General features: G+C 35.6%; 2 protein-coding genes across 2 annotated transcripts; one reads left to right on the top strand and one right to left on the bottom strand.

Annotated features, from left to right (window-relative positions):
- Positions 1–598: 598 nt before the first annotated feature.
- Positions 599–1,311, bottom strand: LOC129307299 (photosystem II reaction center W protein, chloroplastic-like). The gene is made up of 2 exons (XM_054948221.1): positions 1,129–1,311; positions 599–1,033 (listed from the first exon to the last, which is right to left on the bottom strand). The coding sequence occupies exons 1-2, from the start codon at positions 1,223–1,225 to the stop codon at positions 720–722; spliced, it is 411 nt and encodes a 136-aa protein (XP_054804196.1). The 5' UTR covers positions 1,226–1,311; the 3' UTR covers positions 599–719.
- A 7,750-nt stretch (positions 1,312–9,061) lies between these two features.
- LOC129306193 (E3 ubiquitin protein ligase DRIP2-like) lies at positions 9,062–15,647 on the top strand. Its single transcript, XM_054946644.1, is given in 9 exon segments — positions 9,062–9,287; positions 9,386–9,622; positions 10,635–10,734; positions 11,598–11,653; positions 11,656–11,924; positions 12,059–12,504; positions 12,632–12,682; positions 14,143–14,215; positions 14,898–15,647. Coding segments are annotated over 8 exon segments (1,329 nt in total). The 5' UTR covers positions 9,062–9,287; positions 9,386–9,462; the 3' UTR covers positions 15,072–15,647.
- The last annotated feature ends 588 nt before the right edge of the window (positions 15,648–16,235 follow it).

Raw genomic sequence — 16,235 nt, 5'->3', positions numbered from 1 at the left:
AAATCACGTTAAGTTGATTTGTAACCTTCATGTCAGGTAAGGAGAATCGATTCAAATCCTAGACACCTGTACACGCGGGGTGGAAAGATTTTCCTGCTTTAAATATGTGACACGAAGCTTAGAACATTCGCCATGCCAAACTGCCAGCTAAACAAGCCAACAACGTAACCCTAGCTACAGACAGATTTAACCCAATCAAGAAAATTTGGCTTTAATAATATTCGCTCGTTTTAGGGGTGGGGGGTGAGTGTAGTTCGCACAAATTAGATATATAAAATAAAACACGAACTCCCCCTGGGTTTCCGGGAAAATTGTTTGCAGGCCATGTAGGATCCTCCTATCCCTTGCTGTTATTCCAGTGATTATAGTTATAAGGGGGAATTTGGAAGAAGGACCATGAAATTAAATATTTGGAAAAAAAGGACCAGAGTTCTTTAAGTGAACTGAAATTGAGTCAAGTAAAGTTATAGTTTTTTTTTTTTTTTTAACCAACAAAGTTGTAACCTTAATTCCCTTGAAAAACCTTGGTCCTCCTTCCCAATTTCCCCTAATTACAGTGTCAGAGTAACAAATTAACAAGGAAGCAATGGAGAAACGATTTTGGAGTTCAAAGATGAGGAATTAATTCCCGGGAACAGATTGATAAGGTTGATTTAATAATTAATACAACATAAAGAGACTGGATTTCGGCAATTTCTACAAGGCAGCAGACAGAAAAATTAGAGGGACAATCCAGACTCCTCATCCTCTTCAAGACCCCCGACATAGACAAAGTAGAGAGCCCAAATGAGAGCAAAGACGACGAAGAGGATCCAACCTAGGACGTTGTTACTGAGGCCAAAGGGAAGCCCTGTTCCTTCGGTGCTCATCCTCTCGTCCACCAAAGCCATGGCTGGGCCTGACATCACCGCAGCGCTGGCAGCCGCCATCAAAGATGCCCCCATCCCCAGCTTCGACTCACTTTTCTTAACACAGGGCTTCCTATCCTCCAAGGAGCATCTTATTCGTCCAACCTTAGCCATTGCCGGCAACCCTATCGAACCATTTTCGCAACATCGCTTAGTTCAGATATCAACATGAAGCTCTGCTTTAATGCCTACGAGAGATCACACGGCGGAAACTACTTACCCAGGATAGGAGAGGAAGAGGCCCCGAGAGGTCGCTTGTGCACCAGACCTGGGCGGCCGATGGATGTGGTCGGGGTGCTGGCGGAGATGGTTGCCATTATTCTGCTGCTGAAAGCCTGAAACTTGCTCTGGCAGATTTGGAATGCAAAAACGGAATGGTGCGGAGTGTGGCTTTAGCAAGGTATGTCAACATTAATGTTGTTGGTCCCAGACACACATAGCATAGATAGACTGGAGGCCACTCGTTAGATGGCGCTATCTGCAGCCATCCAATAATTGCTTCCCACGTGTCACATAATCCATTCCGCGACCGATATTTCGTCTTCTCTGACAAGGACCCAAAAAATGATGAATTACTGAATTATGATTCACGATCAAACTTGAGATAATTAAGGTCATGACCCGCGCTGCGTCCTCATCGCTTTCCATTATGGCAATGGCAGAAAATGGATACCTCCAGTCTAGACATTTCACTTCAATTGATTTACGGCCACTCAAGAGTTGACGTTCCTGCCGGCAATAAATATTCAAAATTTTCAGGCCCAAAAAAAAGAGAAGCTCAAACTGCTCATCTACTTGGCTAAAATATCCGTAAAAATAGTAATTAAATTATAAGGCAGAAGACAAATTGATGTCCATTGAAGCACTGTGTACACATTGCCCGTGCGTTATATGTTGCCAGTATAAACCACTATAGGAACATGTCGTCACCATAAATTGATTGAGCACCTAGAAAGTTATGGGTGTAAATTGTGACGCGGTATCCATGTGTGTATTTTTTGTTTTTTAATGCATGTGAACGGTATCAATGTTTTAATTTTAAAACAAGAAAAGAACTGCCGAAGAGCAAGAGAATTGAGTGCAGCGGCCAACCGAAGCATCTCGGACAATGCCTTTTACACAAGAAAATTTCAACCAGATGGCGTTGCATAAAATTCCTATCATGTACCTCCTTTATTTTGTTTATCCCAAGCTAAGTAGCTAGGTAGGTTGAAGAGGTCGCTGGCAATTTGAGAGATTGGAGGGCACGATTTCGAGTGAGGTTTCCTTTTTTAACAATAAGCCGTCTCCGTCAAGTGATCTTGCTTGGCTGGCTCTCATTGGATGTTGAAGCCATATTTCTTAGTTTTCGTGATCTGATTTGCCAGGCATGCGTGCATCGCCTTCGATCTATATAGATTCATTTTTCAAGATCGATAACTTTTGACACGTTGAGACCTAGTTTGGCCGTACGTGAGTGCGTGTTTCATTGAAGAGTGTTCTTCAATATTTTACATGGGCACTTGCGGAAAGTGGCACTCTCGAATCATAGTTCATTGGTATTTTATCCAAGATTAAGATTTTGCACGTCGCATGTGCGATTCAAAATGAAAAGGCCTGGGTATACATTACCTGCTTTGGTGATAGGTGCATGTATTCTCGCAATGTGAAAGAGGCAGAGCGAGCAACGCAAGCCTCGGGCCAACATTGATTCTGGTACTCAAACAAAGCCAATCAGACTGGAAAATAAATAAAATTTAATGCCGTTTGCTTCAACCTATGTCATCAAAATCAACAAAAAATGATTACATCATTAATTTTATATGAAAATATATTAAACTTTTAATTTTATTCCTATTTAAATAAAAACATTTCATACCGGACAAGATGAAAAGGGCACTCTCAATCGATGCTCCTTAAAATGATCTTGGTGGAGGTTTGTGTTGGTTGCATATCCTTCATTCCAGTTGGAACACAGCGGGCTGCCTCGTTAAACTTGTTTTTCTGGATTTGAGCTTGAAAAATCAAAAACATTTAACGTAACTAGGCTTCTAAGCCCTATTGCACAAAAAAAAAAAGCAGGCTTGGGCTTAGTCAGTTCGTTTATGTTTCTTTTATTTTGCCCATAAAAAATTAAGTATTTCTCATTGCTAAACTAGCTTTAGACTTCAGAATACATATTTATACCTTATAATTAAAATAGATATTATTTATTTTTAATTTTTGAACATGATAATTTATATTTTAGAAAAGAATATGTAATATCACAATGTAAAAATTAAATTTTAAAAGTAAAAAATGGGTTGTAGGCCTAGACTTGAACTAGATTAATAAAAATCAAACTTAAAAAAAATAACAAACTTTTAAGGTAAATGGACGCGCGCGCGCAGAGGTTAAAATATATATAACCCTTTGAACATTATGTCAGTAATTGCATATAACTTCCCTAATATTTAGAACTTAACCATAAACCCCTTTAACCTTTTATTTTTTAACATAAAACTACCTTCCATTAATAACTTCGTTAAATTATTAATACAGAAATGCTACCTTCCATTAATAACTTCGTTAAATTATTAATAGAGAAATGATTCGTTAGACTTCACTTAATAGGTGTTAGCTGACATGGCTTTAATGATATTTAAGGAATAAAATAACATTTCACCAAACAAGAAACGCACAATTCTGTCTATCCTCTTTGCTTTGGCAAAGGTAGACTTAGAGGCGCAATCTCTCCATCACTGACGTTTAGGCTAAATTAAATTGTAGTCTTGAAGATCAAATTAAACCAAGCCATCTTGCCATCTCCCTCCACCACCTGTCTCAGTGTCTGTGATGGCAACCACAGTCACGAAGCTTAGATTTGTTAACAGACAATGGACACCGCCTCTTTTATTTTTCAATGGAAATTTAGTCAAAATCATTTCAATTGGATAACACGCATACACAAACATATCAATTGAAAATTCCTTAGGTAATTCCCTAGCGTTCCCTCAGATTATTTTTTTAATCTTCAGAGATTTTGATGAGATCACATGCTTGTCTTTCACACACACACAGATACATGCATATATACATTTATTGATATAGCTTATCTTATATATTATTTAACATTATTTTAAGGCACATGTATGTACATATATATTGATAACTGCAGGTTGAAAAATTGATTATGTTTTAAAAAATATAGAATATGGCTTCAAGTCCATTGCATGCAGGAGATCGTCAGTTGCCATATATTTTATGCAACGATCTGGGTTTTGGTTTTAAAGAAAACGACTTAAATAATATTGAAGCCATGTCAGCTGCCACAGCCCACATATTGATTGAAATTTGATGGATCATTTTTCAATTAATGATTTAATAGAGTTATCAATGGAAGGTAGTTTTATGTTCAAAAATAAAATGTTAAGGGGATCTATTGTCGAGTTTCAAATATAAAGGAGGTTAAATGTAATTCACCTAATGTTTGAGGGAGTTATATGTACTTTAGCCAAAAAAATTGAAAGAAAAATATCAAGCTTTATGTATACTGAATAATGCGTTGGTAATATATATATATATATATACTGAATAATGTACACAGGCCATCCAAAGCTTCTTTATATTCCCAAGTCCTGATTAGAAGCAGCAGCACATATTTTTAAAAAAAATTTGCTTTGTTAGTGAACATACTTCTCGGTGCATTTATAATGAAAAATCTGTTGACATGTATTTTAAAAATTGTAAACTAATACTTTGAATTATTCACAAAAAATGTTTTATTCTCTGACTGAAAATGGAACGGTAAAGATTGAATGGAGCATTCTTTGAATGTCCAAACGTTTCACCGGCTCTTTGATAAGGAAAGCCGTTTGCTAGGATCCGGCAATCCCAGTAATGGCAATTAAAAGAACCCAAGATACATGGCTTCAAGAATTAAATCTTTTAAAATTGGGATATTTAAATTTCAATATAGTTTGTCTTTTAAAAAAAGAGAGAAAATATTTATATTTTATAAAAAATTAATGAAATAATAAAAAAAATACTTAAAAGGAAAATTTTTACTGAATTTTACGGATTTCAACTCGAGAATATTTAAATCTTGGCTTGAAAATCCTCGCTATTTCTCCTGCCGCATGGTAAATCTTTTTACAGAACAGAACTATGATTAAAAATTAGAAAAGAAAACAAAAATTCATTAAATACTTGAGGGTTAAGGGACAAAAATATTTCAAAAGTTTTATGAAAGGAGTATTGAGTATCCTTATTTTTTATTTAAAACAATGTTTTCCCGAAATTTTTAAAACAAGGGTGCAATATTGTCCTAATATTAACTTCCATCTATTTTGACCATTAAATCACTTGTCTTGATTGAAAAATTCACAAGTTGCAAGTTTAATGGTATGAGTTTGGACACACTGGCCCAAAAAAAGAAAAACCTCACAAATGAGCTCTAGTGAACTGGGTAGTCGAGATGTGGAGTCGAGATTGAGGCTTTGAATTTATAGGATGATGAGAGCTTTGAACAGGTGTTCTCTCTCTAGGTTGTCTCCTCCAACGATGGTCCGGACATTGAAAGTTGTTGAGGCTTCTCCAAAAACCTGTTTGTAAGACTATATCAATTTATGGCAACTTTATTTTCTATCTGTTTATTGCAACCTTCATTTTTTTTAAATACACAAGCAAATGCTTTAGATGGTTGATATATTTTTGATGTAATATTTATATGGTTGAAAGTATGGTAAAAGCTTGAAAATTTTTCAAAAAAACTCTAGTGCCAAATCAAATTTAAAAGCACAGATCATCAAATAAGCTACAGGCTTTTATTCCTCATTGATATTCATTTTTGGCAGAGCTGGCAGACTTAAAGATGCATGCAATCTTTTTGATGATGGCTAGTATGCGTAAAATATTAGTTCTAATATCTCAATTCATATATGATCAAATACGATAGAATAAAGTAATTTGTGCATATCTGAAGAATCTATGATTACTTATTAGAGATACCTCAATCACCTCGAGCGTAGACAGACACCCCAAGGTCTTTAGATAATGCAGAGATAATAGAGTAAAAGAAAATGTATCGTATGTTGGCGACTATTGACTGATCGAGTTATAAAGATTAGATCAATAACTATTTATTAAATAATTAAATAATTATATTCTATTATCTTTAACTCGGTCAGTTAAAAGATAAGAAATAACTGACGGCTATTGAATTATAAATTGGGTCTCTGCTTATTAGGTTCACTCATGTGATCCATCTATTATGGTCTACATAAAATCATAAAGATTAATATGTTTAAGCCTGTTAATTAATGTAAATCTATATAAACATTCCACCATAAAAGTGAAAAACTTGAGTGTACTTGCTCATTCTTTGGGGAAATGAACTCGCAGGGGCATATGAGCTGCACTGCTAGAGGAAAAAAAGAGAAAATTGAGCTTTTGATGGGTATGTAAATTGGGTGTGATAGATCATTAATAGATGAACAAAACCTTGTGCGATTAAGAGTTGGGCAACAGAGGACAAAATGAGAGAAAAAGATGGCATTTTTAATTTTGTAGTTTTTTAAAATGCCAGATGTGGCATTTGACTAACAAATTGAGTTATTTAATAGTCAAAATTAATATTGAGGTGACATTGTACTTTTTTTTAAAGTTTTGGGATAATATTGCTTTAATTAAAAGATTAAGATATTCAGCGCTTTTTTCAAAAAACTTTTAAAATATTTTTATCTTTCAGCTTAATGCTTGGAAATTAGGCATCGCTCTTTGAATATTTGATGGCACATAAAAAACCCTTGCCTATTTGCAGAAAACAAAATCAGGGGCGTCCCTTCATTCCTTCGGATAAATTTAACAGCACACGATTAAGTTTTTAGTTTCTTTTTTTTTTCTTTTTCTTTTTAAAGGAAGTACAGCACCTGGATTAATGATTTTTTACATTATAATGTTGGACCAAATTTTTTGTAACTAGCAAATAACAAAAAATTGTCCAAAGTAATTTGTTCGCGTGCGCAGCGAATGACAGTGGCTGTGGTTCGTTTTGTATTGTCGCTGTCCTTTTGTTATTTTTTTTTTTTTAAGGAACAAACATATGCTCGGCCTTGTTACATTACATGGCACAATATATCATTAAACAAAACCACATTATCTATAACTTATAAATAACATGATCTTTCATAAATGTCATGTGTTATGCCGATGTTACCCGACGATGATTGCCATGCACTTGAAAGTTGGTCGATATATGAATATATAATATATTACGATAAACAAAATCGTTTGATCATGTAAAATTGTTCTCCTTTTTATGTGCAATCCAATATTTCGTGAATTTTACGGGGTTAATTTAATTTAATTAGTTTACTTTTCTTTGACGAATTAATTGGCAAAAAAAGAGTTAACTTTAATTAATTACATGCATAATTAAGTTGGCAAATCGTTGATCAGAGTGTATCTTGCACTCTCCCGACAATAGTGAACACAAGCAAAGCAAAACTCTTTTTCAATATATATATATATATATATATATAGAACACAACAAAGATATCGATGGGTTTTTATCTCCCTCCCTTATAAAACTTTGTCATCATTTTCAAGTGCAATTCATATAATCGACAGAAGACCCCCTCCACCACGTTCACAGTACGTAAGCTCCGATGATTCTGAACAACATCACTTCATCGTATTGTAAATAAAATCATTAAAGAGGGAGTGGGTCTATTAATTAAATCCACAAGTTTGAATTACTATTTGTTTTTGTTTTAACAATTTAAAGATGATTAATCAATAATACATGCAGGTACTTTCATTAATGGAGTTTGATAATTTAGTCTTGTCTCGCCTGCAAATATCCCGTTACACCAATTAAACAGGTTTCCCATCATGTTATTAGAGTATGATAAATAAATCACTGGTGAAGCGTGAGAATCTGATTTTTTTTTTTTATGGAGTATGAAAAATAAGTTAATTTACACAGTACATAAATTGTAGGGGAAAAGTTATATTAATTGATTTAAGGATGTGAGTTTTTCTTGATATTTGACTTTTTTTCCGTGCATTTTGTGTGACAACTGGCAAGCGATGGAGATTGAAAATTAAAATTCAAAATGATATATATTACAAAAAAAAAAAAAAAAAGAGAGTGCCTTCAGGGCTCAGGCAGACTCAAGAAAATGGTTTGAACCATCGGGTTGGCCCATTTAAATGGATGGCTAGGCTTAAGGCTCAAGTGCACTAAAAGTTAATCAAACAGTCTAGCTTTAATAGGTTAACAAATAAACGAACTGGCCCTTGACGAACTCGTGTATATATATATTATTAAAAAATTATTGTTATTTGATACATGAGAAGGGAGATATTTCAAATATGAAAAAAGGAATGAAAATGTTTAAGAATATATAAAAAAAAAAGAAAAGCCTGGACTAAATAAGAAAAGTTGGTGCTACTTATGTTGGAGTATTATTTACATTTGAAAAAGATTTGTCTAGTTTATTTAACTTTGTTTGGTTTGATTTTGGAAATTTGAACAATGATTTGATATTTTAATTGGCTAATATTTAATTATTTATAATTTAATTTAATTTAGTTACATGTATTTATTTTAAAAGAAAAAATTTAACAGGCCTAAATCAAGGCTTAGTCAGAAGCCTGCGGACTCAAGGATCAAACCTGGCGAACGATGAGGTTTGAGTAACAGAACTTTTAGACCTGAGCTCTTCGAGAGTCAGCTCATTTTCCCATGTCCTTACCTAGGTAACTAACAAAAAGAATAACTTATTAATAATTTTTTACATTCCACTTTTTCACTCTCTAAAGATGAAGTCTGTCTATTGTTTAGAGTACTTGAAAAAATAAGTTATTATTAAATATAAATATTATCATGACTCTTACATAGACTGATATATTGATATGTAATATGCATGATAGGGATGAATAACGGTTTTTTTTTTTTTTAGTTAACGAACAATCTGTTTTTGTTATATAATCCACTTAATATCTTAAATGAAGGAAGGGTTTGCATTTACTGGCAGGACACCTTTTAGACGGCACCACTCGCGAAATTGACCTTCCAGGACACGGAACCCAGTGCGCATCTTCGAAACCAAAAGCACTCTCGGCGCATGTTATCTCTACCCATAACTCTAGCTGTCGTTAGTTGGACTATCGAAGGTGTCTTTAAATATTTTGTTTGAAAACTTCTTTAAGAAAAAGAAAACACGCACACTCTCGCACAAACTCCCGATTCATGCTCTTTTGGACGAAACGAAGACGCCCTCCCTCGATTCAGATCACCCGAAACTCCCTTCGTCCAAATCCACGTCGAATCTTCACAAATCAAACCCACCCATTTTACAGGAACGCCCCAAAATTCTCAAGCACCTGTCTTTAACCATCTTCACCGATCTGCTGGTACGTTTCTTCATTCTACGCACTCGTCATATGCATTTTATTCTGCGTTTTCTCGTCCCTCGTCCCTCGTTATCTTTCTGGGTTGTTGTGTTCTTCAGGTTAATGCAAGTGATTATAACGAGATGGACGTAAATTTTAGCTGCGTACGCGCGTCCCGATAGCATGCACTGAGTGGATGATACGTGGACGAGAGGGGACGGATTGGGCTGATAAAGAAACGATGGCGAATCAGGTAGTCAAAGTTCAGAGGGAAACGATTGTAGCATGCATGACCTGCCCACTTTGCAACAAGTTGTTCAGAGACGCCACCACCATATCTGAGTGCCTTCATACGTGTGAGTCCTTCAATTTTCGCTTTATCCCTTCAAATCCTGTTTTTTTTACATCAATTAGAGGTTAATTTCTCAAATATCGAATCTTCCTGCATCTTGTAATCTTCGCGCTCTTGGCTGTCCTTGATTTTCTCTTCTCGATATGGGAGGTATTTGCCTAATCGGCTGCGGGTGTTTGGTAATTTAATGCCTCTGTACGCCTTTGTCTTTCCCTCCACTCGCCGATGTCTTGTCTTTAGCGACATGAATGGCAGAAGAAGCCTTGGGGTTTAAATTAATGTTCAGTGACGCTGTTCCATTACTGTCATTGGTGTAAAGGTGTTTGAACCTTTGACACTTGAGAGCTTGGATTTTAGCTCAAGCAGTGTGGCACTTGAAGTGTTTCGTGTTCAGACTTGAGAGCTTGGATTTTAGCTCAGGCAGTTTGGCACTTGAAGTGTTTCGTGTTCATACTTGAAAGCTTGAATTTTAGCTCAGGCAGCCGTGGGGTGGCAGCGAGCATAGTTTGCAATTTCCATCTACGTACGTCTTGACCATCGGAGAATAGATCTCCAGGTGATTATTGTTTATCATTTAAACTTTATCGGCCGGGAAATTGGTTATCTTTTGTGGTCAACTTCCCGAGAATCCTCTTCACTGGCGAAATCGTAACATGCAAACAGAGGCTGCTGTGAGCATCGACTGGGAGAATGACATTTTTGCAGTACAGTTTGACTAATCTTCCTCTATCCAGAGTTTTCTTTCTTTTTCTACTTTCTAATGTGGTTTTAGCTGGCAAAATTCATCCAATCCAAGGAGTCAATTTACTTGCATTCCAGTGCCTGATTTTTTGTCCAATGTTATGAGGACTTTATGAAGTAACTGTGCCCCAAGGGTTTTCTCATGGAGGTTGCAGAAATATTTATTTAAGAGTTTTGTCATGTTATGTGATATGTCAAACTTATATTTCTTTTTATATTTCATAACTGACTAACTACTTGAACATGATTTTCTGATACGGTATAACTTCATTCAGTTTGCAGGAAATGCATCTATGATAAAATTACAGATGAGGAATTAGAACAGTGTCCAATCTGTAATATTGATCTGGGTTGTGTTCCGCTTGAGAAATTAAGGTCAGCCACCTGACTTTGATAGACTCCTGAGCTTCCCTTTACACATATCTTTTGTAACCCTTAATGTAAATAACAATGCACCACCGGTCTGGCTTCAACATGGGTGCAAGTTGTTGAATAAGGTGTTTCTAACCAACCAGGTATCACTAAACTGTAATGGTTCATCAACATGCAAGAATGACAACTGTCAATGCTATTATGATGCTATCAAGATAAGATTACGTGAATTACATTGAATTTATGAAAATTTACTGCACAAGAATCCAGTTTCTGCATGAGCAACTTTCCATAGTAACGTGCTTGTGAACTTGCATGCAAGAAAATTTCCATAACTGTAACATCCATTGAGTTTCATTTTCTATAATAATTTAGCCGGCTGTAGCCCTCTTTACATATAGTATCTGATATAGAGCTTACCTGATTGGCGTTTCATTTATGGTATCTGATATAGAAAAATTAAGGACGCACATGATGTGTAATTAGTTGCAGCCTAATCGCAAATAAATTTTCTCTTGAATTATTAATTGCTGCACTGAGTAAGGAGGATTAGCATAAAAGTAGAAAATTTTCTCTAAATTAAATGCATTATCATTCTGTATTTGTTGTTATATGAATCATCGATGAAGCTGAATACTTTTGTGCCCATCTTTACTTGTAATTATCTTATCAGAGATGCTCAGATTTCTATTTTAAATTGATCCTGCTGTGATTATAGATTTCACAGATTGTTTCTGAGTAACCACTTGTAAGCCTTCTATAATAACGCCCACAGCTAAAGCAAAATAAATAACAGAAAATGCATGGCTAATGAAGGTCAAGCTATGCACTGTTGCATGCTCACTTCTAGTCCTTTTGATTACCAGGCCAGACCATAATTTACAAGATGTAAGAGCTAAAATTTTCCCTTTGAAGAGAAGAAAGGCAAAACACCTGAGGCCTTTCCCTCTATAACAATACCAGCAAGAAGAAAGGAGAGATCGCTTTCATCTTTGGTTGTCATCACTCCCAGAGTATCAACACAGGTAACCATGACTGGGAGAAGAACAAAACCTACTAGAAAGGCCAGTGGTCTTCGAGCCTCTAGTTTTCCCATTGAAAAGCCTGTAAAAAAAGAGGAATCAGTAGAAGATCATACAGAGAGTTCAAGCTCGCCAGACACTGTGAACAAGTTTACTCAGAATACCAGACAGGTAGGAGAGACAATGAGATTTTCCTTGTTAGGGGTGTCTGTTTCCCTTGATATTTTTATTGGCTTGGTCCATTTGTTTTACCTGATGGTATCTATCAATTTAATTATATTATTTCTGTTTTCTATCTGGTGCAGAGTTTGCCCCCTCTTGAGTCTAGCCAATCCTTACACACCAAAGAAAAAGATGATGGAGCGGAACCATGGGAAGCAAAATTGGATCTTTGGAAACCTTTGAATTGTTTAGTAGAAGTGGCAAGTAGGAGTAAATCTTTCAAGTCTAGTGTGCAAGGGTCTGATGCCAAACTAGAACCTGTGCAAATAAATGAAAACGACACTCAAGGGCAAAAATCCAAAAATAAAGAGAATAAGCGCAAAGCGAAAGTTGAGAATGAAAAAGTTGACATTGATCCTCTCTCTTTAAATACAGTAAAGCCTAATAAATTGCGGAAAGTTCGTCGTAAAAGGGAACATCATTTTGGAGAACCAGGCATATCACCTCAAGCTGTTCTGGATGCAAACAGTGCTACATTCAAAAGGAGAACTGGTCCACTTTGGTTTGCCTTAGTAGCTTCTGAAGATCAGTTAGAAAACATAGCTTTAAAACTTTACCTTATATCTGATGACTTAAATTTGATGCATATTATAAATGTCTTATGAATTCTTTTTTTAAAAATGCTTTTCATATACTAATTTGAATCTAATGTTCAGGGAAGGAGACACACCTGTGCCCCAAATTCCTGCAAGTTATTTAAGAATAAAGTGAGTTCTTTTAGACTCAATACATCTTTGTCTCAATGTTCTAGTTTAATTTATTCCATGTTTTGAAATATAATAAAAGAAAAATACTGATTAGATGTATGATCTTGCACATTATTAAATAGTAAATGTTTGAGTTTTTTAACTGTGTCTATTGATAAAGATATATCTTCATGTTAGGTGTATATCCATAGGCTAATTTTCATGTAAAATTTTCAATTGAACAGAAAAGGAGGTAACAACTTTGACTCAACTAGTTGTGCTTCTTCTTAATTTCATCAACGGTATCTAGGATAATTGTTTCCTTGACATGGACTTGTTTTTTCTATTTAATTTTCTCTTCTTTATGTAATGTCCAAATTTATATGTTCCTACCTGATGAACATCTAACTGGAAAGTCATGGGAGTAGGTTGGTGTAGGACTTAGAAAATCAGACGAAATTCTATTGGGTTTCAGTTTGAGCTCTCTGTTGTATATTTTAAGATTGTTGTGCAACTTGCACGTATAAAGATAAGTAGCCTAATGTTGTCATCTCCAATTTTTCCTGAAAATATTCATTTTCGATGTGAGTTTTAAAAATCACTCATCTGCATTTATTTTCCAGAGCTCACACATTATTCAATCCCCTGTCACAGATAACGGGGTAGGTCTTAGGCCAGGGCATCTCCTTCTTGTTTGTGCGTGTTACTGTAACCTTTAACGACCTTCATCTTCTAACTTTCATCCTGTCATGGGGACTGTTGCCTGCCATATTCTTTTATCATACAACTAGTCTCCATAGATCTACTTTCCTTCTGTGTGGAGATGAAGTGTATGTTTTCAAGGATTCTAAAATGATATAGATCTACTTTTTCCCCCAATAATTGTAGCATATGACCTCCATGGATTCTTAATACAATTTTATTTTCTTAGCGAAGGAATGTGAAGTAATTATATGAATATTATCTTAAGTTTCATAGAATTATCCTTCCCATTTTTTGAATAAAGTGGTCCTGCAGTCAAATGAATTCACCCAGAAATACCTGAAGAAGCTAAATCTGTGACTCTGCTCATGTGTGACTTTTCCTGTTTTCATCAGCTGTCTTGATCATGAATGTTGATTACATATCAAAGGAATAATTTATTTCAGTTCTTATCTTTGGCAAGGATTTGTGACTGTTATTCTGATTCTATACTTACCATTCTCATTGTCAATCAGTTTTATGTGCGCACGCTTGTTTGTGTGTGTGTGTGTGTGAAGTTTACACGAACAGAGATATATGCATGCCCAGCTGTTAGTTGTTACGGCACACATGAATTAACTAAATAGTTTTAGATTAGTAATATATGAGGGGGGTTCTGTCCAAGAAACGTTTTTGCCGTATATTTGCCACCGCTGACACTTCTTGAGATATAATCTAACTAAACCAGAGTATGGTATTTGGCTGTCATGATATCTCATGCTCTCTTTTGTTTGCCACAGGGATGGAAGTTTACCTGTGTCATTTATCCAAAAATATCTAATGAAGAAACTAGACCTGAGCAGTGAAACTGAGGTGATTCCCTCATACTGTAATATATCTATATGTTTGGTTCTTGTCATGCATAGTTTACAACATTGTCTGCTTCCATGGATTATTCACAATTCAAATGTCGTTTAAGTATTTTCTGCTGACCTTATCCATTCATTACGTTACATTGTTGCAAACCATGTCCTCATATCCATATAACTTGCAGCTTATAGAAGTATCTTCCTATTCATTAATCATAACTGGTCTTTCTCAATATTAATTTTGGTTCGCTTGCCACCTCAAATGCCTACTGCCAACTAATGTGGTACATATTCATCTCGTTACTGTCCCAAGGGCTGCCTAAATGAGAAGATACAGGGAAACCAAGTTAAACAAGTGGTATGTTGTAATATGTAAGTGTAAACCCTCGGAGTTATAGCATAGTCCGGAAACACAAGAATAATGGAAAAAAGTGAGACATAAGGCTCTAGACCATGAGATGCTGATAGGGAATACGGAATGTTTTCAAATGGAAAAGCAGTTGAACTGCATCTGAAGTTCTTTAATTCTTGAAAGGTCAAAATTCATGGTAGGAACCCAAAATGAATTTCTCTTCCATGGTTTTTGGCGCTGCTGAGAGGAAGAAATGCCTTGCTTATCATTAATGCTTAAACAGACTAATGATGCTATTCACAAGCTCCATGTTGCTCATCACTCTGTTTTGCAGGTTGAGATTAAATGCATGGGGCAGCCAGTGGTCCCTACGCTGCAGCTATGTAGTTTGGTTGACTTGTGGCTGCAGACTGCATCTACGACACAGCGAATTCCAGCAACGATTGGGTCCTCGGCAAAGGAATTTGTAATGGTTCTAGCATATACGCGCAAAGTTCCACACCCTTGATCTGCTTCTACCATTATGTCTAAATCTCTATCTTTAAATTTAGCGCATGCGGCTCTTCCTAGCCTCCAAATCTTGTCACTATGTTGCCAACAGCAACACCATCATGGTGGATAATGAACACATTTCCTGTCTCAACGTAGCGTAGCATGGCATTCCCGAAGTCTGATTTTTCGACGGTTTGCTTTCCTTTTTATTCGCTCTTTATTTCTTCCAACTATTTCGCGATTGTACACTTGACATCAAGCTACATTTCTTAGATATCCAAGTCATAGATACAGGTTCCATACTTGACTGCAGCAGATGATTTCTTGTATTTTAAGTGACGTTTGAATTCAGAGGATTTTCCCCCATTATAAATATGCAGATTGTTTGTGCTGAATTAAGGAGGAAATCATGCCATCATCCCATAGATCCATACTGTCACCGCTTTTCTTCAGCCATCCCCAAAAGACGTCTGTTTTACATTGAACGGAGAACAAATCACGTGATGATATGACCCAAAAAAGAATTATGTCAAATATGTTGTGAAGCACGATCTTTTTGTCGGTGTAAAGCATGATCTCGAACTTTCTACAACTTCCAAGTTATGCATTTGCAAAGAGGCCGTTCAACTACAATCAACTACATCAAGCCAAGGAAAAGTCAGATATGAAGCTAAATGGAGACCTCCAACTGCAAGACGGGTTAGACTTGGCATCGATTGATCTGCCAATATTAATGATGCTACCGCTTGTGGAGGTATCATCAGGAATAATGAGGGTAATTGAATAAAAGATTTTCTAAATACTTGAGTTTTTACCTTAACATGGTAGCTGAATTTATGGGGATTCTTAAAGATGTCAATTTTTGTTGGAATGTTAAATTTTACAAGGTCGGTATATAATCAAATTCTATAGAAGCCATATCTCTCATTGAGCACAACTTTTCTAAAGGATACTCATTTTTTGACATCATCAAGAACATTAGAGATATTATTATAAAATACTGAGTCGTTATTTTGATCATGTTTATAAAAATTAATAGATGTGCTGATTTTTTAGCCCGTTAGTCTTCTTAGGATAACTTAGACATTAGGTTTTTTGATAATCCCCCACTTGATCATAGAAACCTTATGGTTTTGGACATAACTTTATTTTGTCTCTTTTGCATGATTATGCAGTGGCC

Source organism: Prosopis cineraria, unplaced genomic scaffold (assembly GCF_029017545.1).
Source record: "Prosopis cineraria cultivar Desert tree isolate PC_DT_omini unplaced genomic scaffold, ASM2901754v1 PC3, whole genome shotgun sequence".
Lineage (NCBI taxonomy): Eukaryota > Viridiplantae > Streptophyta > Magnoliopsida > Fabales > Fabaceae > Prosopis > Prosopis cineraria.
This window is presented reverse-complemented; position numbering and strand designations above follow the sequence as displayed.

Coding starts and splice junctions, on each gene's coding strand:
- LOC129307299 (XM_054948221.1), bottom strand. CDS start 1,225: ATGGCAACCATCTCCGCCAGCACCCCGACCACATCCATCGGCCGCCCA. Junction 1,034..1,128: donor CTCTTCCTCTCCTATCCTGG/GTAAGTAGTTTC, acceptor ATGGTTCGATAG/GGTTGCCGGCAATGGCTAAG.